The sequence below is a fragment of the Ambystoma mexicanum genome, chromosome 5p, assembly GCF_040938575.1.
Source record: "Ambystoma mexicanum isolate Mex_15411 chromosome 5p, UKY_AmexF1_1, whole genome shotgun sequence".
In the NCBI taxonomy this organism is placed as follows: Eukaryota; Metazoa; Chordata; class Amphibia; order Caudata; family Ambystomatidae; genus Ambystoma; species Ambystoma mexicanum.
Window position 1 is genome coordinate 997,318,540 of NC_090930.1, and position 27,619 is coordinate 997,346,158.

The 27,619-nt window shown below is 42.6% G+C and overlaps 1 protein-coding gene across 1 annotated transcript in view; it reads left to right on the forward strand.

Annotated features, from left to right (window-relative positions):
• The window catches only part of RIOK1 (RIO kinase 1), an 862,653-nt gene that overhangs the window by 48,185 nt on the left and 786,849 nt on the right, over positions 1 to 27,619 (forward strand). Inside the window, exon 2 of the mRNA XM_069613474.1 lies at positions 20,504 to 20,687. Within this exon, the coding sequence (XP_069469575.1) occupies positions 20,504 to 20,687 (184 nt within the window). The remainder of the gene's footprint in view (positions 1 to 20,503; positions 20,688 to 27,619) is intronic.

A 27,619-nucleotide genomic window follows, 5' to 3' on the forward strand; every position in this document is an offset into this window, starting at 1 on the left:
ACTCTAAAGTCATCATCTTAGGTGACTTTAATCTCGGCCTGACCCCATGGACACTCAGACAAGCCTCCTAGCCAATTCCATGAAAGCCCATGGGTGTACACATAGAATGTGCTCCCCCACCCATGAAAAAGGACGAACCTTAGACTGGATTGCTGACACTAACTATGTCACCAACATCCTCTCTGACACCCCTGCGCCCTGGTCAGATCACAACACCATAATTTTCTCCACCACTCTAACCACCCAAATCTTAAAACATCCCCCAGCTGTATCCTCCGCACCTTCCAGAAGTAGGAAAAACATGCTACCACTTCTAACACCTATACTAGACTCGCCACACCTTGACGACGACCCGTCAGTACTGGTCAGTCAACACAACAAAGTCATGTTTGCCGCCATTGAAAAAGTAACCCCTCTGAAAACTAAAAAAGCCAAACCTGCAGCACACATCAACTCATGGTTCACTTCCGACCTCCATACGTGCTTCCAAAAGGCTTGCTGAAAGTAACTGGTCTAAGTCACCCACACCCGAGAACAAAGCCCTCTTCCAGACAGTAGCCAATAACTATAAAAAAGGAACAACCAAAGAATCTAGAATGCCTAATCATACTCCAGAGAATTATTTGCCATTCTCTGTGAATTGGAATCTCCAGCACCCAAGACAGACCACACTATCAAAGATGTACATTTTTTCCCCAAAGCCATCAAATGGATTGAATCCATCCTCTCTAACTGGACCATGAGGTCTTCTCTGACACATCCACAGCCCCTCCTGTCTTGGTAACATGCACTGTACCACAAGGTTCCTGTGCGTCACCTACCCTGTACAATGCCTTTACTAAGCTCCTATTCGACAAACTTGATAAAATGGGCATCACATATACAAACTATGTGGATGATACTCAAATACTCATACCAGTCACTTGCTGCTACGATACAGACACAAAAAACCAATCTTGGATGGCTCAAAATGAATTATGTCTCAACGACAAGACCAAGCTAATTTTTATCGGAAATAAATCCAAGCTAAACAATCTCCCACAACAATACAAATCATTCAACATCGATGGTAACACTATCACGGTCGTCGTTGAAATTAAAACCCTTGGGGTCTACATCGACTCCTCCCTTACCTTAAATAGACAGGGCAATGCCATTATATCATTCACAACCTATACTTCTAAATTAATAAGAGCTAGCAGGCCTTTCCTTTCAACGGACAACTCCATCACTCTTGCCAGAGCCCTGATCCTCTCTAGGATAGATTATTGTAACTCGCTTTTTGCTGGATCAAGCATCCGAAATATCAAAAAATGTCAAATAGTACAGAACAATGCCATCAGAGCTGCATTGAATATTCCAAAGAACAAACACATCTCGTCAGTTAGACGAAACATCCATTGGCTTCCAGTCCAAGACAGGATTAAATTCAAAATTCTTACCCTTGCACAAAAATGTCTCACTAATAATGCACCATTCTACCTCAGCAACCAGATCAGCAAAACCCAATCCAATAGACCAACACAATCTTCATACGCCAACTGCATTGCTACCCCAAGATACAGAAGACAGAAAGCAGGCGGCTTGAGCTTCCCTGTCATAGCAGCTAATCTATGGAACACCCTCCCCACACAACTAAGAAATTACACATCTCTTTGGTCCTTCAGAAAAAATCTAAAAACCCTACTCTTTAGCCTAGACACCCTACAATAGACAACAGGCCCATCAGCACCATAGGCCATGCCTGCCAGCACCCTGCGAAAACACCCTAAGCACTAAAATACTAACGTTAGGTATACCCAGCTCTGTTAATATATCTGTTGTTTATCGCTACCACTAGTAAGTAATGAATAAGGAACTTATGTATATATAGAACTGGATATGAATATATGTAGTAAGTTACTGCCTCTGGCACTTCTGTAGTACCAATAAAATTGTATTCATGAAGTACCAGAAACTGTAACCAATCTCTTAAGCTACAACGCATAGATGCCTATGGGTCACGTGCGCTTTATAAATGTACAAATAAATAAATAAAATGAAGCAGGAGATTTATAGAGGTACTAGAGATTTGGCAGTGTCACACAATAGTCAGACATAGGAGAATCAGACGTTGGGAAAAGCTCAATACTGAGAGCAGGGTGGCGTGGAGCCTACCACAGTAATGCAATTTTTCTCAACTGTCCACCAGTGTGCATACTACCGCCTCAGGAGAATGGAGGGCCGAGCTTAGAGACTGTTTCCCCCCAGTGCTTTAGCTACATACTGAAACTGCAAACACATGTTGATACTGCGTCATTACAATGCCACTGTGGAAAGATGCAGGTACTGTTCCTGCTAGGAAATCTAGTTATGATACCACTAGATGTGCTTTAGCCCTGTTGTGAATAGTTAATTGTCCCATATGGCAGCTCCGCTCAGCAGTTAGGGTACTGTGCTTAAATATATAGCAGAGCTGTTGAGAAGTACTAGTACAGTCGACACTACTAAAAATATATACAGCAATGTTGGGAAGTGTTGACCTTGTCTCATTTAAAGAATAATCCTGAAGGGGGAAGGACTGCTAATGTCCTATTAAAATGATATAAACGTCCATCAAAGAATTGCTGGTAAATTTCCACCCTCCCTACATGTACGAATTATACCTGCTCACTGCAGGGGTGGTGGGGTAGTAAAGGTAACACTCAGACCACACGTTGAGCCGTTACTTGCTTGCTCTGCTGTGACTAGCAAGTGAATGTGCCCTTTCATGCATGCATGCACGCACACACAAATGCACACATGCAAATACTTGCAATATTTTAAAACTATACCAAACATATCTACTAATTTAACATTTGAAACCTTTCCTAATGAGAAATGCAAAACGGCTGCTTGCTCAGAGGCTCTCATAAAACTAAAACGCATCAAAAACCTCACACCATTAAATGCCATTTGACGTGCTTCTGAGATGAAGAGAAAACATAGTTTGAAATGCCTATGCAAATCACTAGTAAACGTGAAAAAACTATTTATCAGCAGAGCCGCCTCTATTAAAACCAATGAAAACCGGTGTGATAAACCACACAAAAATGCAGCCTTTGCTAGAACGCACTTTTACACTGTACTACATCAATCTTTAAAATCATGCTCAATAAGAATGCCAATTCTAATGAAACTTCCTAAGGTGTCAAAGCAATGTGCAATGCACGTTAGTGATGCCACATTCTCAAATGACATTGCAACACAGAAAAATCAAAGCATTTGAACAAACTAAAAAACACACACTAATTTATTTCCAAGTGTTACACTTTAAGTATTTGACAGATGAAATAACCAACACAGGAAAGCGTTAAATAAACAGATCATGACTCAACACAGTTGGATGTCAGCAGTGATTTATGGGGGTGCTGCCAAGAATAGCCCCGTAATGGATACAAATAGGAAAAAGAAAGGTGCCATATTCACAAGAATTAAGTGCGTTAAAAAAAAAAAGAAAAATGGCCAGATACGCACCTTTATCTGGAGGGCTGGTAGCAGGACAAACCTCACAATGGATGTGCTGGGTGGGATACCACCTTGCACCTCTAAAATAACAAACTAGATAAAAATATATACAGAGGACTTAAAACATAAAATAATGCACTCGCAACTTTGAAGCATTTGCCCTTTCAGTCCTCGTAACCTCAAATAACACCACACAATCACTCTGATTCTGACTTTGCCAAACCGCTTAAGTCAAAGAAACAACCCTCTTTTTCCCTCTATTTCGCTTCTTGCAATTCATTACAAGTCCCAGCTGTTCTGAGACCGCTTAATCTTAAATGTAATTTGCACGGATACTTGCAACGACATGAGGGAGAGCAGTATAAACAGGTTCCCTTTGAACTGTCGATAGGCATCTCATCCACCCAGGTTTTACTGGTTTCCTGGAACATTGTAATCTAAATGACTACCATTTCAGCATGCACGGCACATCCTGAAAAAACAATCCAAACCCATGAGTATCGGTCACTCTGGCCTCACCTCACCCCATATTTGTTGGTAAAAAAAAGGCCGACTCCCCACCCCCCTCTCTGAAAGCTCTCCTGCACTTGAAAGAGATTACATCTGCTTTCTGCAAAACTACCAGGCCATAAACCCTTGGTCATTTACTAGCTGCTCATCTGCTTGGTTAATCATTCCTCCTCCAGCCTCCAACTTTGTAGAGCTAGATTTTCCCAGTCACTTAAAATTCACAGTGTAAACTGCTGCCTTAATGAATTTGTAAAAGCCTACTACATATAGATTTATAAACTCCCTGTACGTTTGTCAGAGTGCATGCATGTTTAATAGATATTGTCTCTTCTTTACAGTGGGTTCTCTATGACCAGTGCCCTTCCACGCATGCACATTATGAAAACGTTTTGCCGCCCAGCCTCTAGGCACTTCATCGCACATTATTTCTGGATCGTGTTTTATATTTCATTTGGTGGTTGGGCATTTGACTTTCTATGCGTGTGCAAATCTAATATGTATCCACTTGAACACAAAGTAACGCTTAAAGGGACATATCCCATTCTTTTTTTAACTACACTGGATACATATAAAATTGCAACATCGCACCCATTTCTATTGCAACCCCAGTTACGAATATGGCGCACCCTCCATGACCCCATCTTTATCATTGGGACCTTTTTCTGACCACCCCAGCATTGAGAAGTTGACAAACTTTGTGAAAATAAGCATGCATACTTCTAAATATCATTAAGGGTTTGATTAGTGTGGCGTTTACAGATGAATGTAACATCTTGTACCTTAACATTCAAGAAAATTATAGTAGCAACATAACTCAGTGGGTTGAGGGCCTGCTTCAGAGGGATTGGTGTGTGTGTGTGATGACTATTAATATTAACTTCTGCCACTATACTCCTATAAATGTCTCATGTACCACAGATCCAAACTCCCATGTTTATGGGGAAACAAAGAAGGGCAGATCAGTCCACTGAGTCATAAACTACTGATGGGAGAATTTGTAAGACAGGAACTTTAGGGGTGTATTTATAAGATTCCCCAACTCGCAAAGTGGAGAAGTGGTGTATATTGACTTGTTTAATTGCATAGTTGTCTATGTGAAAGTTTAACTTGGCCGTAATTTTGACAAACAACTGAGTACTCTAGATATCTGACTTCACTACTCATTTTCACTAACATCTTAAAAATATGCAGAACCAGAGCTATCCTATTGTCCTATGTCAGATATCAGATTTTGAGCTGGTGCTGTTTTTGTACCTCATGAAATGTTGCTCACTTACACAATAGTGAAGGCTAATTTTCCCGATATAAATGCAGGACTACTTACAGATTTACAGGAAGAAGTGTGCCTGCAGGTCCTGAGTGGTACTGTATTTAACACTTGACATCGGACAGCTTGATCGATTTAGAGGGAGAGGATAATATTCCAGAAAACGTTTTCCGTCCAGTCCTGGCTTTTCAATCAACAGTGCATTATAGGTCTTGTAGTTCAGCATTTCCTGTCGCTGCGGACCAAAAAATCATCAGATGTAAAGTGTTATTGCTGGTACCTATGTCAAGGTGTTCAATGATTCCCACAACAACCACCAATCCGTTTTAGCTTTTATTATTAAAATAGGTGCACAAAGCTATTGGGGCTCACAGTCAACCTTGAAGGAGGCTCCCTCCTCCCTAGCTCAGGCTCATTAGTCCACAACAACTCTTCCCAAGGTTGTTCTGCTACATCCAGGGTAGCCCTACAGTCTTATTCTATTCCTTGCACTAGATATGGGTGTGTCTCTTTGTCTCTCTCACTCCCATCTTCAACACTTCTCTGCCTTTATGCTATTTCCCCCTCTCTCTCCTACTCTCAAACTGCCTCCTACTCTCCCTCTAAAATGACATCCAACTACTATCCCACTTACACTCAATGGGTACACCTTTAATACCTTGAACACCTTACCTCCTCTCTGTGTAACCACTGTAAAGTCTCTGCAAAGTCCTCTTCAGCGTCTACACCGTTCTATCCGATGCACCTCTTTCTCAACTCAGTCTGTTGGCTTTTTGTAGCCCTCCCCGTTCATGATTAGGAAAACCCCTCCACTTTCATTGGTTCCCTGCATCAGCTGTTCCCCTGGGCCAATCCCGATCTGATCTTTACACTTGCGGAACAGGAATTGTCCTGGAATTTTTCAGAAAGCCCTCATGCGCCACCCCCTTCTCACCACCCCATTTCCTGCAGCCAAACATGTGTAAGAAGAGCCATTTGGTCCTGTCCTGAGTTAGACACTCTTTAAACAGGGTTTGGTGAGTGTTCCTGGGTAGCCTATGTTGCCTTTGCAGTTTTCCTGCTGTTGCCCAACAGCGCTCCTGTAGTCCGTCTGAGGTTGGTGGGGTCGGTGTTTGGTGTTCAGGTCAGTTTAGGGAGGGGAATGGACAGTCTATTGTCATTTGAGAAATAAGCCCTTTCCATCCCTGGCCTTGACCATTCTGCCCAGGTGCCTTGTGGGCCATGTAGTTCCAGTTATTCTTTGTTTGTTGCTTCCCAGGATCCACGATCCATCCCAGGCTTCTGAGGTAGGTTGGTAGCTGTCATTTTGTGGGAACCATCTGAAAAATGGAAAGAGGACAGTTTGATGGGCATTGGGGCAGAACCAGAGGCACCATTATATATGTGCAGCTGCATTCATACTGCAAGCCATGGACAGGGATGTCCCTCAACTCCCCCCCTACACTGCCTTTGGGATAGGTCTGGCTTTGCCCTGGTAGGCCGCCTACCCCAGGTTGAGAGGGGTCACCCCCTGTGACAGGGTCTTACCCATGACCCAGTCACATACCACAAATCAAAGAAAAGCAAAATCTAGAACTCTCACGTGTGACATTGAACAACTTGAATTTTTTGTAGTATTTGCGCGTCAGAGTCCAGAGAAAATTCTAAACAGTGGTGTAGTGTCTCTCTTCCGTTATATGTGGAACTGAGCACAATACAATTCATACAAGTGAATGGGGCTGGGAGGATAACTCTGGGGCTGGAGGGGACGTGCTTGTTGGGTTGATTTTTCTTCTTGAGTTTAATTCTCCCCACCTTGTGAGCCCCCCCAGCCTTTTTTGCTGGACTATAGGATTTTTGGACTGATGCTTCTGAGTGCGTGGGATCCTTTTGCTGTTACTTGCATCCCCTCCCAGGCCTACATTGAGCTCCATTGGGGTGGACAACCCGTTGTCCTATTTACTAAAGAAATCTTCTGCTACTTACCTGTAAACATGAAGAAATCTTCATAGACTCAGCCTTGTTTGCTGCTTACCTACTTGCCTTATTTTTCCCTTGGTCAATGGACCCCACCACTGCCCCCTTTGACTATCTGAGACTCACTTAAAATAGGGCTGGACTTTCTAAGATTTGGTTAAGCAGGGGTTAACTAAAGTAAACAAGTTGGTCTAAAGTTTACATACCTGTTTGGAAAGTGTGTTACTTTAAAAGTGTTCTAAAGTATCTTTTCTCTTTTTTATTACTGCATATATATTCTGCGTTTAATGCTACTGTGTGCTATTACTCACCTTACTTAAAAGTTACAAACTTTAGTGTATATAAAATAAATGCCTATTATTATATAGCTGCAAGTGTGTGTGTTTCCTTGAACTAAGCCCATTCTCTGAGTCCTGTGTGCTTTACTACAGCCTTCATCCCTCCTAGACTAAGCCTGACTGCTCAGCCATTGCTACCAAACCTTTGGGTAATTCAGGCTAAACCTAAGGGGTGTCGCCAGTTCATCCAAGGTAGGCTTTCTTAAGTCTTGTCTCAGACAGGACTGTACTAAAACCTCCTAACAGTGCTTGTCTTGGAAGCAAGACAACGCAGCGCAACACAGGTTCGTATCCCGGTCCCACGCTTGGAGACTGGTCCACCGGTACTAATAGCATTTTAAAAGATTAATTAATTTGGCCTGGATGTCCTGTTCACATATGACACTGGAACAACTTGAGATGTCTGCATTCCTGTTTTGGGTTGGTTTTATTTTATTTATCTTGCTTTTTCATTTTTTGAACAGTCATGCAGCACGTTTACCCTTATGTGAATTAAATTAGTATATTTGCTAAAGTAAACATTTGTTTACATGTCAAACAAGCAGGCAAGTGTGTACATTTCTTTTTCTGCAAATCTTTATTTAAATGTTATTAAGAAGCATAATCAAAGAAAATAGAAGAAACAAAATCATAATCAAATTTAGTGCCCCTCCTACGCAGAACACATTTGTAAAAAAAATAAACTTCTTCAAGACCCCAAGTAAGTCATTTACTCGATAAAGCCCAGCCATAAGGATTATACAGGGTGGGGTGGGCTAGGTGAGACAGCAGGGATCGGAATTGGTAAGCAGGAGCTAAAAACAGCTCCTGGGTCTCCAGCATTAACCAGTGACCAGGGGCGAACACTGGGGAATGATAAACTAGTACATAGCCTTCCACAAATCAAATTTCAACATAAGATTCAAACTTATCATTTTGTGCATTATTTATGATCCCTTATGCTTTAAATGTAGTATTGATGTGTCCTAATGTTTATTTAGTTGTTGTCCCAAATGCACAGAGTTAAATATACATAGGTGTATTTGTTCGACAAGTAGCTCCTGGTAACTGTTGGTGTCAAGCTGACCAGGCTTTCCTTGGCCTCAAGCAGGAGCAAAATGGCTCCCAGCTCCCTCAATTCCGAACCCTGGATAGCACACAGGGCTTCCATGAGGCCAAGATATGCCCGTTGCAACACTAACCAAATGTTGTTGGTATTATGGCCAAATAGCAGTGGTTATTTTCAGTCACAGATGGGAAAGCGCTCTTAGGGCTCCCTTCCCCCCGCACCACTCCTCTCCACACGTGTTTGGTGGAAGCAAGGGGGGCATTTCAGTGGAAAATATGTTGAAAAGTCAAATTCTGGCCCTGGGTGCCTGGTTTTGTTTGTGATGATGAATCTGACAATTTATGACCTTTTAGAAAATATTTGTTAAGATTAGTGAACTCCACCTGCTATACCGCGATAACCATGATATACCGTCATTTGGCAAGAAGGTTATCGTACCGTCATAAAACTAATACCGTGACACCCCTAGTTTGCGGGCAGTTCCAGTGTGTGTCCCTAGGAAAAGGAATCAATTGGTCATTAGGTTGTTTACTCAAATCTTTGTTTGCAGGAATTGAAAGTTATCAAGGACTGACTTAGTACTTTTGGACCCAAAGTCATTATGGTGAAGTAGGGTGTAGGACCAATTTACTCTATCAAAGGCCTGATGGACATCTAAAGCCAGAAGCACACATTTCTGTCTAGTTAATTAACCCACTATACTAGGTCAATTGCACTCCGAAAGTTGTTGTGGGTGTCCCGATTAGCAGTGAATCATGTATGGTTTGAAGTGATTAAAGCAGGGAGTATATTGGACAAATGCGTGACCAACACTTCAGCAAATATATTGGCAGTGCAGTTTGAGAGAAATGGGCCGGCATGACCCGCATTCCAAAAGAAACCTTACCAGTTGGCACCAAATTAGTCGGTTATTCCGTCATTGTTGGGGACACTGTGCCTGATTCTAAATTCAAATTAAATAGCGTAATCAGCTGAGGGGCCATCACATTCTGGTGATTTTTATAAAAGAAATTGTTGAAACCGTCAGGGTCGGGAGCTTTGTTTCCAAGGAGGGACTGTATTGTTAATTGTGACAAATCTGAGGATGTTGTTCCTTTTCCTCTAGGGGGAGACCTTTCCCATCGGGCAAGGCGGTGCGTCCACAGTACAATAGTCCCACTGGGGGGAGGTGCACCGAGGGAGGACCACATGGGGGAGGTTCCCCTTATGCAATTAGGGATGACTATCTTCAGTGAATGCAGTATGCCCCCGCAGTAGTATGCCTTAATCCGGCTCCAGTGTACAGTCATTCCCTCCCTCCTTTTGACAAAGCCATATTTATTATAGTCAGGTTAGTCAATCTAATATATACTTGATAAGTTCAACTCCTGGAAAATGCAGAGTCCTTTAGATCTGACTCCCTGACATGTACTGAGAAGAAGATGGTCAGGTGTCCAAGGATTACTGTTGGGAAACAGAATGAGCATTCTAGCTTTGCAAGAACTGAGATGAAGATGATGATCAGGAGTCCAAAGATCATTGTCAAAAAGCAGAATGATCGTTCTAGTTTTCCAATGAACGTTATTGGCCCAAATCAACTCCCTTGCACAACGCAGGAGTTTAAATCTTAGACAGCTGAGATGCAAGAGAGAGATGATCCTCCAAGGAGGAAACCGGCAAGCCAAGCCGTGGGCAGCAGGATGAGAGCTAGATAGAGGGAAGCTGAGAGCAGAGGAAGAGAACGTGAGCAAGGTCCCAGAAGCCAGGACTGCTCTTGTCATTGCTGCCTGGATCCTCCAGGCCTCCGGAGCTCTGGTGAAGCGTCCAGCAGAGTGGATGCACCACCGGGAAGAAGCAGAAATCCGGGAAGCCGCTGCTGGCTGCAATAAATCCCCGATTGTGATCAGAGCCTTCAGACAAGCTGGCGCTGCTTGGGAAATGCTAGTACCTTCCATAGGGAAGCAAACGTGTATGTCGGTTACCTGAGTGGTGCAGGAGGTCCGGCGGAGCGAAGAGGCGAAGGCAGAGGCCACAGAAAAGGGGTCTGGGAACCAAGCACAAGTCTGGGACACGCATTCTTTGGAAATACAAAACCAAAAGTCAATGTGAACTTTGCGAGTCTGTGACTCGCACCCACGTGATAATCTGATACTACACCAAATTGAACATTGCCACCCGGGACCCGCTCCCAAGAGAGATAGCATATATTGTAAGTGTTGTTTGGCAGGAGAGTAAACCAAGTAACTGTGAACATTACGAATCTGGCACTCGCACCCATAGCAATACAGTCCATGAGAGGACAAAGTCTCGGCAGGATAATTGAATGTTGCGAGTCTCGGATTTGCACCCAAAACAAGAGAAGAAAGCGCAACCTAATAATCCTATACATGGAACATGCCAAGTTGATAGGATTAATAGGAAAAGCATAAGGAGAGGATAGTCGTGTGAACTGCCCATTGACATTTTTGAAAGCAAGTACAGGCCTGAGAGGCCTTATAAAGAGAGAAACACATAAGAAGGATCCTAGGGGAGAGGGACACGACCCTAAACATTGGAATCCCGCATTTTGTAAACATTTCTTTATTTTTGTCAGTTTTTGCCCAAGAGATTGGTAACTTTTCTGTTTGGAATCAGAAGGAACATTGTTACTTTAGGAAAAGATAAGAAGGATCCTCTGGGAAAAGGACACAACCTTAATCATTGGAATCCTACAGTTTTGAACATTCCTTTCTTTGTTGGTTTTGCCACTTGTGATTATCCAAGAGACTGGGAAAGTTTAATGTTGCTTGTATCTACACAGAAAACTACAAAAAAGTAATCTAGGGGAAAGGATACCAGTTCCTGACCATGAAGTCCTACATTTGGGAATATTTCTTTATTGGCACCCTTTTTGATTGCCCCAAAGAGGGGGAGCTTTTCTGTTGCTTGATAACCAGAAGGAACATTTTTACTTTAGGAAGAAATTATCCCTGCACAGTTAGTTTATGTTATTAGTAGTAGGGACAGAAGTAGGCTTTTGAGACACAACAGGGACAGACTTTACAATTGGGATATTCTCATTCGTTTTCTTAGAGGCAGGGAAACCCCTCTTAGTTTTAGGGACAGAGAGGCAATCTTCCAACCCTTTTTACATATAATTAAAGTTTCTGACCACAAACGTATACCTAATGTGTCCGAGCCTTACTTCTGACTACTCGCATAATGCAATTTCTCCAATCGTTATAGCAACCCGGGGACCCGCACCCAATGAGAGATAGCATATATAGGCCCGGAGGATCCAGTCTTCCAATTTCTCTGTCTGACTGCAGCACCTGGGGAAGTAAAAGAGAGGCTAGATAATTCTGCTGTGGGTAAACATCTAGTTGCTCCCTGAACAGAAAGGTTCTGTAGTATGCCTCAACCGATTCGAACAAAAGAAAGAGATAAAGGGATATATAGCACTAGCATACCCTAAAGTTCAAGGGGTTAACCCTTCATTATTGTATAACAACACAGCTAGTGCTACTCATAGCTACTCACTCTAGGTGGTCCCTATTTTATACTAATTCCTACTTTGCTCTATATTGACAAAGAATTAATTTGGTACGGATTTGATTATAAATGTAAACAAATTTTATTATTCCAATGTGCAAAAGGATACATTCATTATTAAAAACACCACAAATGTGCATTGACTGCCTAATTTCTAAACAGTAACAATTGATCTCTAAAAAGTCGATCACTATGTCGTAGGTAACACCTTCAATCCTTATTTATAAAACACTTCGTGGTTTTGGTTAAGAGAGGCTTGTGAAAAGCAAATTGTGTTGTGTAATGTTTCACACACGGTCATACCTAGTTTCACACAACTCACTTGTTCTCATACTCACTCACTCGAAAAAGTCTTATAAAAATTACATTCAAAACATACACATCTATTGCCCAACATGTTTCTTTCCATATAATGTGCAATTATCAATGATTGTTAAGGAAATTCATCAGGGGCTTGCTAAAAGGATGGGTGTAGCCTACGCAGTTCTATCTAATTTGGTAGTGATTGTTTGTAATAAAATCAATCTATAGAAACAGTTTTATATTATCGACTTTCAAATTTCAATTTCATATTTTCTTAGTCGAATTTTTAGGGCCCTTCGTCGTTAATTTCGGAAGGGAAGATCACGATCCACCACCCTTAGGACCTGGTCAGAAATTGTCCACTATTCAGTGTTCAATTACAGCTTCGCCTGTAGTCATCTGTTTAATCAGATTTGGTATCGAGTGCACGAAGCCTAAACCGGAACTAGATCTGTCTTTACGATATTATGATTTAGTTGATTTATTCAGTCTTATTCCTGCGATTCTCTCCTGTGCTCGCAGTTCAAGTTTTTTTCGTGTGGAGTGCGCACTCATCGGGCTATCCTCGCGTCTATGGCTCGTCTGGTTCTTTCCAAACTGGCGTGTCACGTGAGTGTGTCGCTGGGCCGATTACGTCGTACGTCCTTCCGTCTTTGCGGGGTTTGGAATCAGAAGGAACATTGTTACTTTAGGAAAAGATAAGAAGGATCCTCTGGGAAAAGGACACAACCTTAATCATTGGAATCCTACAGTTTTGAACATTCCTTTCTTTGTTGGTTTTGCCACTTGTGATTATCCAAGAGACTGGGAAAGTTTAATGTTGCTTGTATCTACACAGAAAACTACAAAAAAGTAATCTAGGGGAAAGGATACCAGTTCCTGACCATGAAGTCCTACATTTGGGAATATTTCTTTATTGGCACCCTTTTTGATTGCCCCAAAGAGGGGGAGCTTTTCTGTTGCTTGATAACCAGAAGGAACATTTTTACTTTAGGAAGAAATTATCCCTGCACAGTTAGTTTATGTTATTAGTAGTAGGGACAGAAGTAGGCTTTTGAGACACAACAGGGACAGACTTTACAATTGGGATATTCTCATTCGTTTTCTTAGAGGCAGGGAAACCCCTCTTAGTTTTAGGGACAGAGAGGCAATCTTCCAACCCTTTTTACATATAATTAAAGTTTCTGACCACAAACGTATACCTAATGTGTCCGAGCCTTACTTCTGACTACTCGCATAATGCAATTTCTCCAATCGTTATAGCAACCCGGGGACCCGCACCCAATGAGAGATAGCATATATAGGCCCGGAGGATCCAGTCTTCCAATTTCTCTGTCTGACTGCAGCACCTGGGGAAGTAAAAGAGAGGCTAGATAATTCTGCTGTGGGTAAACATCTAGTTGCTCCCTGAACAGAAAGGTTCTGTAGTATGCCTCAACCGATTCAACTTTTGCCTTTTTTTCTCATGTCTGTACAGAGAATCCCAGTCAAATAACTTTGGGATCCAATTGCGAGTCATTTGTTTTCTAAGTTTATCCTCCAAGAAATGGTTCACTTTGTTTCTTCCTGGGTAGTGGGATTGCGTAGTTAAAAGGATTGAGCGTGCAGTGTTACCTGCCAGTTCGTTCCTGGAAAGTCTCAGGCCACAAAGGGCCTCATTACAAGTTTAGCGCCAAATCTGCTGAAATACCCCCAAATGGATGTACCTTTGCCGCCACTCTGTTCTGCGGAAGTGGTTGTAGGTGAAGTAGTCTCAATGTTTTGGAGTCCGTAAGACTCCATGGGGATTTCGGCAGATTTCTGCTGATTTTTGCCAGGAAGGTGGCGGATTTCCCGCCAGCTTTTATGCTGGAGGAAAATCCTCCACCTCTCATCAAACCTGTAGTACAGTGGTAATGTAATTACTGCCACATTTCACACTTTATTACTGGCCCACTGTACTTGCAATGAGGATCAGTGTTTTCTGGGGCCCAGTTTATTCATGCTGTAATTCGCAATTCTTGGCAATGTGAAAAACCAGAGGGTGTTTCACTGCCTAGCCCCCGGGGATCCCATAATCGGGGAAAGGCCATCGATTTTGGATCCCGACCCTGGGGGTGGTCAAGTGAGGGAGAATCACCTGGGTAGGGGCTCCTCAGGGAGTGGTGGAGAAGCACCTGATGGTGAGACATGGTTTCTCCCTTTTTCCACAGCCCATCTAACCTCTGTCCTTACCTTTTTTATGGGAAGCTACAGGTCGCATAATTCCTCCCCACTTCACACTGACAACACTACTGAGCCGAGGAAGAGGAGGAATGAGGCCAGCAAGATTACCTCTAGGGACTTGCAATGGCTCTGACCCTTTAATGAGACCAGGCAGAGTCAGGCAGGTAATCCTAACTATAACACACATGCCATTTGTTAACAGTCCCTGTCAGGGTGAAAGGTGGCCCGCACAGGCACACAGTGAGCGAGGCTAGGTATGAGAAGGAGCAGCTCTTCCGGGGCTGATGCGAACCAGGCTATCGAAGTTGGAAGGCCAAGGGGCTGATCAGCAGTTGCGGAGAACGACATAGAGCCAGGTGAGAATTCCATACTTTCGGAAAGCCGCAAGCGTTCCAAGACTAAAACCGTGTGAGAAGAAAGGATATATCTTCAAAGTGCTTCAAGGCGACCTGCTCCTCTCCCGAGTGAACGACGGAGTCGGGAGGAGTAGAGGAGGTATTGGTAACCGATTTGACTGCTACATGGAAGGCGTTGAAGAACAAAACTCAATTAACACGACCAGTGAGTTATCGAAGGCAACAAAGACCCGGTTTGTGTTAAAAACAAATGAAACTGTAACAAGAGTTGAAGGTTGCGCTTGTACCGATAAAATGCATAACGGAAAAGTCAATTGCTGAATTGTGATGAAAGTATACAAAGTAACAGAGTGGTCTTGCGAGGCGGAATCGCACATTCAAAAGTTCCTGTGAAATGTTTGAAGTTTTGATAAAACGGGAAACTAAGGCAAGAAAGTAACCGCAATCCCGAATTAAAGTTGATTGAATGAAAACTGAAGTATATGAACTTGTAATACGCCAAGAGGGCAAAGTATGAACTTTAAATACGCCAAGAGGGCAAATCAAAGAAATAGTAATTCCAAGAAACTACAAGTACCAAGAAGCATTAGTGTGGCGAGATGATGAAGATTGTTAAATTGTTTAAAGAGAAGTCGAAGTGGTCCTACAGAGGTCTACGTAAAATCCTTGCAGTTTCAAAAGTTCAAAAGTTAAAAGGTGTATGAAACTCAACGTGGGGAAGCGATCCCCACAAAGAGAAAAGGGGTTGAGCCCGGCGGAGGGAGACCCATGTGAGAAGTGAAATTACGAAAGTTAAATGTGAAAAGAAAGACCGGCTCGTGCCCGGTGAAGTTGGAAGGCATGGTATCAACAGTAAGACAGACCCAAGTGACCACAGTTCAAAAGTGTTTATTGAACTTCAAAAAGTGTTTGAAAACCACCAATCTAATCCTAAATCTAAAGATGCGAGGAAGCTACGACCATCAAATAATAACGCAGTCCTAATGGTGTCTTTTCAAAATAAAAGGGCCTATACTAATAAACATATTGCCAATCCTTACCTCTAAATACAAATAGTGTGGGAAACAGTGTTACGAAAAAGAAAAGTGTTCCCAAAATGATATGTCAGGATGTTCAGGCCGTTGACCTCCCTTCCCCACGTTTTCAGCATGGGACAAGATGGTACACTCAAGCTTAGCACAGTCTCTGGTTTCTCTAGCACGAGGATACTGTTCAATCATTAGCATCAGGGCCTTCCGGGCCCAAGTCCCTTTGCCTTTCAAAGTCTCTTCTTTCAGATGGCCTGATGCAGCAAACAAACTGTTATTTTCCTCATAGGGTTTCACAAGTACTCAATTTCTCTGGTTAATTTCACTATTAACCTCGGGTCCCCATCAGCCGTGCTCAGATCCTCTTAACACAATGCTCATATGATGTTCATACATCAAATGCTCGTAGGATACGCATGCATCCAATTTATTGGGTGATTCACAGCTCACCCCGGATCCCCCTCACGCGGTCTCAGATCCTCTTTAACACAATGTTCAATTAGTCTCCCTCTGCTGGGCTCAGAGCAACTTCAATTTATCTTTTTAACACAGACTTGCTTTACGCTATTAACATCGAAGACTTTCGATTGTGCATGGGATTTTGCTTGACCCGTTGCAGGACCACTTTGATTCGCAATTCTTTGTCACTCTTTCGCTTTCAGTTGGATACCTTACAGAGACTTTCGAATGAGCATGCCCGCGGTGCCGGACTACTCTGTCTAAAGTATTGTGTCTTGTTTTCAAAGTTCAATCACTCATCTGTTGTTCAATTTTACTTGTGTTGATAATCACATACGCGTCATGCACTGTTTGCTTCAACGTTCACTATACTATGTTGCTACTTGCAATCTTGGCTTCAACACAGACCAGTCTAGTATCAGTCTCCCCAACTCACTGGCTGAGCCAAGGACAGTACCACGGTGGCAAGCGATCCTCACCTCCTTGACTATCGACGCAGGAGAGGCCAGGGTACATCTGACACACAATGCAGGATTTCTGGCCTTATGTTTTCTATTCTCAAAGGCTCATGCAAGTAACGGTTCCTCGTTGAAAAGGTCAAGGACTCTTCCCTCCTTGCGATCCCCTTCTGCTTTGCCGTCTTTCGCCTTGTATTAAACTGCCATCTTGAAACTGCTGCTTCCTCGTGTGTTTTGCCTCACTCACAGTGTGCTCTCGTGCTCTGCCATTTATCCGCGTGGTGGAAGTGTAATGGAAGTCAGGTGCGTGTAATGGTCCGTAATTGCCTGACCCTGCATGACCATTGTATTGGGACATGTCAGGTATACGGCTCGGGCATTAGTCCGCTTTCTCTCATAGCGAGCTGTCCGTGAGAAAGTGTTCATGTTGGGAAGGGGGGGGGGTAAGTTCCTAAGTATCCTACCTGGTAGGATGGGGTGAAGGTGTTGCAGGGGGAAGGATACAGCATCTCACCATCTGGTTTCCCACTCCCCGAAGACCCCTCACCCAGGTCATCCTCCCGCACTAGTCCACCCCTAGGAACTGGATCCAAAAGCGATGCCTGTGTACTGGCCACCTGGATGACAGATCCCTGGGGACTAGCGGGTGAAACACCTTGAGGTGTTCACAGAATGCTGTGCTGAACTGTGATAAAGTAAAATTCAAGTGTGAAAAGAAAGACCGGCTCGAGCTCGACAGAGGGAAGCTTGTGTTGAATTGTGGTAAAGTTAAGAGTTGAACTGTGCATTTGTGGCAAGGTGGATGAAGCTTAAAGAATTTGTTGAACTGTCAAAAGCTTGAAGCCCAAGCCTGAACTGTTGAATTGTACTAGTAAGCCAAAGTGTGCCAGATTGATAGAACTGAGACATCCACCTATCCTTTTAAGAAACTCTCTAGACCCCGTGCTTCTGAACGTGGCGAAGGGGGTTGTTACCGAAGCCATTCTGATACTAAGACATTATTTTTCCTTTTTATATCCCCTTTTACACATTTGTCATTTGAGAAGGAGGGCAAGGTTAGTTTTTTTTAGTATAGGCCTTTTTATTTTGACTAGACTGACTTCAACTTGTTTGTTATATGTTTAATGGTCGAGACTAATCCCATTCTAGAGTTGGGGTCAGTTAGGAATTCTCCCAATCTTATGAAATACAAAATAAAGGTTTTTGAAACTTGCATCTATTGTGTCTGTGTCTGCTGTTGATACCATGCCTTTCTCACAGCAAGTTCTTCTATCGATTTATGAGTTGACTTGCTCTTAAAAAAGTTGCAGATTTGCTTATTATTTCACTTTTCATGGCACCACCAACATTGGGAGCAGGTCTATGAAGAATTGGTCTTGCTTCTCAATGGGCAGATATTGTTATCAAGGAGAGCATGTGTTCGTTTAAGAGACCCTTGCCCATCAGGAGCTGACCTAATTGGTCTTCATGGACGGAATGGTTGGTAAATGTAGTTTCCCAATTAATTGGTGTTGCAACCCAGTGTTTTATTTTTTGGCCACTAAAGGTCAGGAATCCCGATGGTTAGTATTTGTGAAATAGGTGCTTCTCGTACTGCTACAGCAAAGGCATCCCCTGTAAAAACCCATGGCCTCCTTCACATCTACAAGTCTTTGGAGTATTGCCTTGATTTACATTTTGACAGGGAATTAACACTCTTGACATTCAGAGTAATCATGTGGAGGTCAGTCATTAGCGTAGGGCCTTTTTACGCATTCTGTGAGATTCTGTTGTGTAGGTATCATCATAGCCCCACGGAAATAACCAACCCACCAACAAGGGTAATGATAGAATTTGTGGGCTGCGAAGCAAAAACAGTAATTAAAACATAGATATTCTGAACACCATAGAAGGACGGGTTACCGCAACCCTAACAATAAAACATTCCAACAAAAGCAATGTCCTCCGTATAGTTAGGAGCATTAATCCCAGGAGCTCTGCCTTACAGAATACCTGCATCACCAACCTGCCCAAGTGATGTACATCTTTTAACAGGTGCCCTATTTAAATCACAGCCTTTCACATTTCACAGCTTACCAGCTTCAGGACTAGGAAAAACTTGATGTTAAGTGTTGAGGAAGGCCTCCTTAGTAAGTGATATTTGAAACTGTTGATGGGCTGCACCTGTGCTCATGGGGCCATCAGGTTCTGGGTTAATCAGTGAAGAATCTTCCATTCTTTAGTGATGATAATATTGACTCCCGTCAAATGATAACTTCGGCCTGCATGTTTGACCCCTCCTATAGAGGATATGATTAGCCAATTTGTAGCCATTTAATTGCCTCTTCGTATGGGCCCGATCTTGATAGAAGATGATCCTGGGGTCTCTGAACCATCAGACAATATTCTATCATTGAGCTGAAAGAAATTAACAAATGTAACCACATCTGGCACACGTTTCTTGGACTGTTGATACGTAGAATAAACCCTTAGTGTACAGTGTAGCACTATTTTTATATCCTCATCTGGGTGTTGTAAGGAAGCTGTTTCTGAAAAGTCCTTGGGCTCCTTAGCCTGAACGTGTTTGCATATGCCTCAGAATGTGATATTATTTTGATGAAACGTATTTTCAATGTCCTTTTCCTTGTTGTGGATTGCTTCTTTCTTGGGTTCCAGTGTGCCCAGCCATTGTGTGAGACCTTCCTTTATATATGCCCGCTCGCCAAGTTTATCTTCAGCCTCACCAAGCTGTGACTCCGTAGTCGAGAGATGTTTATTCATTTACGATGCATATTTGGAAAGATCAGCTGCACCTACTTTAATCTCTTTAATCCAGTTCAGGAGTAAGCAACAGAGGTCACTCTTAGCAGGCGCTTTATTTTCATCCTCTCCTGAAACGGTCACATGAACCTGTGCCATAATTAGCTGCGTTTTTTGTTTTGTCGATACTCCAACATAGGGGATCTCTTCTTGCCGCCTACATAACTCATTTTAAGAGGGGTCATGGAAAGTAAACTGTCCTGATGAGCTGTTTGTGGGGCTGTTCCCAGGTGTGGAGGAAGGAGACCAGTTGGGCTCTGGGGAGTCCCTTGTATAACGCCTCCAGAGGTTACATCATTTAATGTGTGGCATCTCCTAGTCCCCACACTTCCACCTCCTCTCCTGTCTTGGTCCATGAAACCCTCAGAAATTACTCCCATCACAGGTTGCACAAAGCAAGCCTGCAGTGGCAGGGGATCCTCCTTTTTGTGCTCTAGGCAGCTGTGTTGCTGCTGTCCTAGGTTGGTCATTGAGGAAGCACTGGCTTTTGGAGTCTATAAGAGGGAAGGCAACGAGCCATCATGCAATGGACCAAAAAGAGACATTTTCTGCATCAGAGTGTAGCTGAAAGGTACCTTTCGATACTCCTCCTTAAGCTCTGCCAGAGAGCTTGTCTTGCTCTAAAATGAACAGGCAGGAGTGGCATACAAGAGTTTTAGAGAGATGATTGTCCTTATTCTACACCCGCTATGGGTAAGCATCTATAACAGACTCCTCTAAGGGGAGGCTACCGTAAGAATTTCTAGGTTTTAATGCATTGTTTTACTTTCTTTCTTTAAGTGAGCACACACAAGAAGTTAAGACAGTTGTAAAGCCTCAGCTCAATTGTTCTGAAGCTGGGCAGAAGGAAGACGACAGTGATGAAGATGATGGTGATTATGAGGATGATGATGATTGGGATTGGCATGATGCAGGCGGAGATCTTACAAAGCGGTTTACAACCTCACGAAGAAGTAATCCACAGGTACCCAAGAAGGCATTTGATTTTGATAGTGCATATATAGAAATGGACAGAAAACGTGGAAGAGTTTGGATTTGAACAGCAGTCAAGAGAAGTTACTGAAAATGAACTGCTATCCAACATTATGCAGTAGACACATGCTTAATACTGAAAACCTTTACTCAAAAGGTTCATTGCATGCAAACATTTGCTTGCGTGTTTTCTTGGGCGCTGCAATCAGTGGGCAGTGTATATCAAAGTTTTCTTGGATTTGATGAATTTGCCATAAATGTCTTGGACGTAGGGAGGTTGGTCCCTTCAAACCGTATGTGTTAAGAATTGGTAATCCTATAGCCTCCTGACAGGCTGACTGCAGTCCACCATGGCTTATTATCTCCCACCCCCTTATCATTTGTAATTTCAATTGCTGCTTAATCTCTTCCTCAGTCCCACATGGAATGATCACCAGTGTTATCCATACTGTACATTCTTATTTACAACAAATGCAGGATAATACGTTACACTATGACTACCTTATCTCATGCAATCGGGTGTTAGCTAAATACTTGCTCTTAGCTAAGACCGACATGATTGCAGCGAATCAACAAATAAAGTCAAATATGTACACTCCTGTGCTGACGCCAGAAACTGAAAGTTATATCCTAGATTACCACAACCCATAGGTACATGGTATTTACATGAAGATAGCACATCTTTAAACTTCCACTACTTTTTAAAATCTCCCCCGTTAACTCAACCCAGGGACAATGATGTTTCCCACCCTCCAAACGTTTATTACTGGGTCCTAATAATTGCACACTCAATCCCTTGCCATGCTGTGGAAAGCTGCTATTTCATCATCCAATATAAACTAGATTTATTTAGCAATATCCAACAATTTGTTCAAAGAATCTGGGCCTGCTATTGTTAATCGTCCACCGGATGACTATAACATTTACTATGCCAAAAGAACTCCAGGCTGCAGTGGCGATTGTGTTGATGGGCCTTTAATCACCTTAACCCAAAGCAGGCCCACCACTTAAAATGCAAGTGCACATTTGTACATAAAGCAAGTTTATTGTGCAATCTGCCGGGAGGGGCTAGATGACGCTGTATAGTCAAACTAACCCGAGTCTCCCCGGACCTCATAAGTTGACACATTGGGGCTCATTACAACTTTGCCAGTCCGGAAACACTGTTGTTTCCGGACGGCAAAGTACAAGTCTGGTCGGCGGGTGGCGTCCCACCTGGCAGGTTTGCCTTTCCAGGCGGAACGGCACCCGACCCGCTGACTTTCACGGAAGCACCAGCACTGTTATTAACGGTGCCAGTGCTTTCTGGGTAAATCAAGTTTGTATGTACGATAAGGACTTTAATGTTCATACTAATATATGTTATATCTCTGTGAAATAATGGATGCACCGTTGTTTATACACCTAAATTGAACACATTCATTAGATATGATTTCTTGTGTGGAACCATAACTGCAGTCATTTAGTTAGACCCACTTCTGTCAATTTGCGTATTATTATTTAATATATCATCAGCCTTGTGGGGGATTGTGTAGGGATTGTGTTCATAAATATGCACGAGCATTCATGAATTTTCGTTCTGCACTACACTATCCAGAACCCCTGCGGCCATGATATGGTCTCGTAAATCAGGTAATACACGGATCAGATTATACTTTGTTGACTGTTTACTGTAATCATCAATAAACAGTAATTTTTATGTAGCATCTGCATTAGTTTGCATTAGTATTCATGAAATTCCGTTCCGCACTACATTATCCAGAACGCCTAGCGGCTATGCGTGAATTAGGCAATACGCGGATCTCATCAGACTTAGCTGTAAATGCATTATCAATCAATATTAATTGTTGTAATTTAGATGGTCTTTTTACCATCATAGTTTTCCCTACGGTTGAGCATCACTTATAAAGATACTTGTCTGGCACTACGATGCCCAGAATTCTGATGAATCAGCATGTGACCACTTCTAACGTGCAGTACGTCGACTAGAAAAGACTAGGTTGCTTAGTAACTAATGAATACACCTCGTGACGGTCGGAAGCTCTGTTTGGGTTGTAACCTGATCATTCTCTGAAGCTGTAACGCAAATTCATTGGACTTTGTAAGTTGAAAGCTTTTTACTACAGGAAATACTGAGAATAGTCATATTGGGCATCATAACTAATATAGACCTATACATAGATACGGACACGGCCATGAAAGATGGATCGCTACAGAAGTTAGAACTCACTAGGCGGGGTGTATAAGGAGATTATCGAACACCAGCTGATTTACCTGAAACGGCTTTCTTATCTACACTGCCACGCTGCTAGCGGGTGAGTTGGATGTCCAAAAGGCTATATTTATTGAGCCCATGATCTTGATTTTAACTAGAGGTTTGGAAATACAATCACATTGTCATTGTAGGGGACTACATCTTATTCCATTGATGAATCAATGAAATGTTGTCATTGCTGACAACACATTACAGTTGAGTCCTACACACAACTAAGAAATCTAAAAATCTTCAAGAGGTAAATGGATTTTTGATTTACAGATTACTTAATATTTAATGTTACACTGCAGATTTATAACATAGATCTGTCATATACCCTATAGGTAAACAGCAATTTTGAGCCAACTCGGCTACCACACTGTTAAGGACAAGTATCCATTATCCCACACTGGTATCAGTATCTTACAGTGAATTCTGAAAAATGGATGATGAATTACTATGAACAAATAAGAATTGTGTACCCTATTGGAACACATCTTTACTTTTCTTCACCTGAAGAAGAGAGATTTCTCTTGAAACGCGTAGAGCCTCATTATTGATATGATTTGATTTTCTTAATGTTCAATTTAATTGATTTACCTTGGTTCTTTCTGTGATGTGACATGAAATTATATTGTGTAAAGAATGTTGCAAAAAACCAAATGAAAGATATATGAGAATTGTACAACATACATGTATTGGACAAACTCTATGAGGTATATGATTTAAATCCAAGATACAACTTTAATTGACTATTGAATTAAAAATTGTTTTGATATAATTGGTCCATCTCTCAAAGTTTATATGAAGTATTTCTGTTAATTGATTGTAATCATTTATTGAAATGTGACAAAGTATTCTTTCAGCTTATTTAGGTGTGCAGCGGAAGCGAGTGTCCATTAATCATGGCCGTTCTAATTGGTTCACATATATATTACTAATTTCCCATACCAGAGTTAGTTTATTCTCCCCAGCACCCTTGACATTCTAAAATTTTGATAGACCTCATGTTGAGCTCTGAAGTAATTAATATTCTATCATAATTGACTTGCAATGGTGTGCTCGATCTCTCTGTTATAATTTTTTGATTTGTGGTCCCCATTCCCTAATGTGAATGGGGGTTTACAATTACCGGCGCCTGACTTACCAGACTGCTGGGGTTGTAATGCCCAGGTGTTTCCGGGAAGTCAGATGCCGGTAAATCATTACTGGTTCGGCGGCTACCTGCCGGTTTTACCTGCACAGTTACCGCCAGACCCGTAATGAGGGCAATTGTCTACATTTCTGCAACAGTTAAAACACTTCCATATATTTTATTACAATCCACCCACCCACACATGATTGGCCAAACCATCTTCAGCTCATGTGTACAACACACCCTTTTTTAGGATTTGTCCATGGCAGGTCATGACATCATCATACAGTTACACATTCAGATACAAACATAATTCATTACAAGTCCCAGCTGATCTCAGACCTCCTAACCCTAAATGTAATTGCACAGGGCTTTCACAAGTACTTCAAACAACATGAGGAGGGGCAGAATAAACGAGTTCCCTTTGAACTATCGATAACCATCTCACACACCCCGTCTTAATAGCATATCTGGAACATTCTAATCTAAACGACTTTCAATTCTGCCCGCATGGCACATCCTGAGAAAACATTTAGACTAATAAGTCTCGGTTACTCTGGCCTCAAGCGTCACTTCACCCCACATTCATTGTTGGTCAAACGCAAATGGCAAGATCCCTCTGCAAGCTCCCATGCACTTACATTGATTACATCAGCCTTTTGCGATACTGCCAAGCGATAACAACCATGGGTTGGCCTGTTTGCTTACCATCTGCTAAGGTCGTAGTTACTCATTACCTCTCCTTTGGCCTCTGGAACCTTGCAAAACCAGTTTTTCCCAGTAACTTAAAATTCACCTCGCAAACCCCTGACTGCAGAGTTTAACAATTTTATAAAAAAGAGCACAGTGCATATAGATTTGCAAATTCCCCATGTACATGTATCAGTCTGCATGCATGTTTAAAAAACTATAGTGTCTTCTCCACTAGTTTTTCCATGACAAGTCCCCTTCCTCGCATGCACATTATGAAACTCCTCGTTGCCCAATTTATAGGCCCTTCGTAGCAGACCACATCTAGATTGTGGTTGTATTTAATTGGTGATTTTTACATTTATCTTGCTGTTGATCTTTTTTTTTTTGTATTTGTAGAGCGCACATAACAAACTAAATTGTATATTGGCGCAGATGGTATCAGCAGGGGTAGATGAAATGACTAAATATAGGGTCCGCAGATGAGGGAGCCATCTACCTGAAGAGAAATGTTTTCAGTGCTCGACGAAATTGCAGAAGAGAACTCATGGTTCTAAGCTGTAGCGGTAAAAAGTTCCACAGCTTGGGACCAAAGACAGCAAATCTTCTATCACCTCGGGATGTATAGGTTGAGTGAGGGATGATCAAAAGATGACTGTTGCTGGTGCGTAGTTGTCTCATAGGATGATATGGCTGAATTAGCTCTCTTAAATATAGATGTGGATATTCCAGGTTTAGTCCCAGAGGTTATGCCCTGCGGACATTCGGCTCGTCGGGGAATAACGGCCATCTATCGCTGAACGCTGCCTTCATACGGTGGTCTAACCTGTCCTTCCCCGACTATAGTAATAGTCATCTAGGGTCACATTTCCCATTTGGAAACATATCCCGCATTTTTATCTCTCTGTTGGGGTCCCATGTTCTCTGCAGAGCTCCATCGAAGGAGGATGAAATGTCAGGGAAATTCCAAAGTGAGGGCTCTGGGTCATAAGGTGTTTCTATCTGTATCTTTTGTATATCACAGACCAGGCATGGACAGTGACACTGACTGGATCGAATTTGCATGGGTCACTATGTTGTGTGCTGAATAAGATGGAGCAGAGTTTGGTTGGGGATGCAGCATATCTTTCTATTGGAATGTGTGGTGCGGTGTCAAACGGGTCATACCAGTGCTTAGTAAATTGAGCTTGTGCCACCAGATAATATAGCTCAAAATCCAGTGCTGCGATACCCCAGCCCGTGTTATATGGTTCAACCAGTTTGTCCTATTTCATCCTGGCCGCTCCTCCGTTCCATATGAAAAAGGTTGGCATAGACTGGAGTCTCTAAACGAATGCCCTGCCTGGCCAAATCGGGATGTGTCCGAAGAGATACATGAATTTGGGAGGACCACCATCTTCAGGATTGCGATCCGGCCATATAAGCAGATGGGAAGCCTATCCCATATCTGTAGTTTAATAGCAAGTGATTGCAGGAGTTAGTTTTGATTTTCCATATATAATATCATTCTCTCCTTGGATACAAGTATGCCCAGGTACTGAACATGTACAGGCGACCACTTGAGTCCATAGGCGTTAGATGGACATACAGTGATAGGTGTAAGTGGGAATATTTCAGACTTAGTTATTAATTCTGTAGCCCGAGTATTCAGCAAATTCGTGTATGTCAGTCGTAATGGGGCCCAGGTTTTCTTCAAGGTTCCAAATATAAAGCAGCGTGTCATCCGCATATAATGATATTGACTGGGTTGGACCTGTCATTTTGATACCCCTGTGTCTGTGGTTCTGTCGCCAGGATGCTGCCATCGGTTCTATTGTTAAGGCAAACAGTATGGGGGAGAACGGAAAGCCCTGTCTGGTGCCCCTGCCTAATAAGAATAGTTTGTAGAGAGTGTGGTTAGTGAGGACCCTAGCGCCCGCTTCAGTATATAGCAGCCGAACACATTTAATAAAGTATGGGCCCATCCTGAAGCATTTAGGCACTGCGAAAAACTATTCCCAGGATACGGAATCAAAGGCCTTTTCAGCATCTAGGAAAACCATGGCTGCCTGCGCTTTGGGATCGATCTGTGCCATAACCCTGAATAATCTGCAGAGATTCAGTGCAGTGGATCTGGTTGGACTAAAGCCACACTGATCTGGGTGGACCAGACGAGGCATACTGTGAAGGAGCCTAGTGGTTAGTGTCAGGGACTCGGGTAAACTCTGTATACTATTGCTGTTAGATTTATCTGTAGCATTCGACTTAGTGAACCACGATAAACTATGCGCTACTCTAGCCAACGATTTCTGCTTCTCTAAAGATGCCACCCTCTGGGTTAAATCCTTTCTAGCTGAACACACGTCTAGAGTAAGCATTGGTAAAGAGGCTGCAGATCCCATACCAGTCCCCATTGGGGTACCCCAAGGGTCCTGTCTCTCGCCCACATTATACAACGCGTACACAACGCGTTCTCTTCTCGGCTTTGGATGCTATGGGTGTCATCTACACCAAGTTAGCAGATGACACCCAGATCCTCATCCCGCTCTCAGGACAGGACACGATGATCATCAACAAGATTTATGGAATAATCCAAAATTGGACGCCTCTGAATAGCCTCTGCCTTAACAACGAGAAAACTGAGATTCTCATCATGGGCTCCCAAACTAAAATCAGCGCCCTCCATTCAGACTATGCATCTATCAACATTGATGGTTCTCTGATACCAGTATCAAAACGGGTCAAAACTATAGGAGTTTATTTAGATGCTAATCTAACAATGACCAGACATGTAAGCGCTCTATCGTCCTCCATATCCTACACTTCCAAATTGATTGGTCTGAGTTGCCAGTACCTCACAGCCACA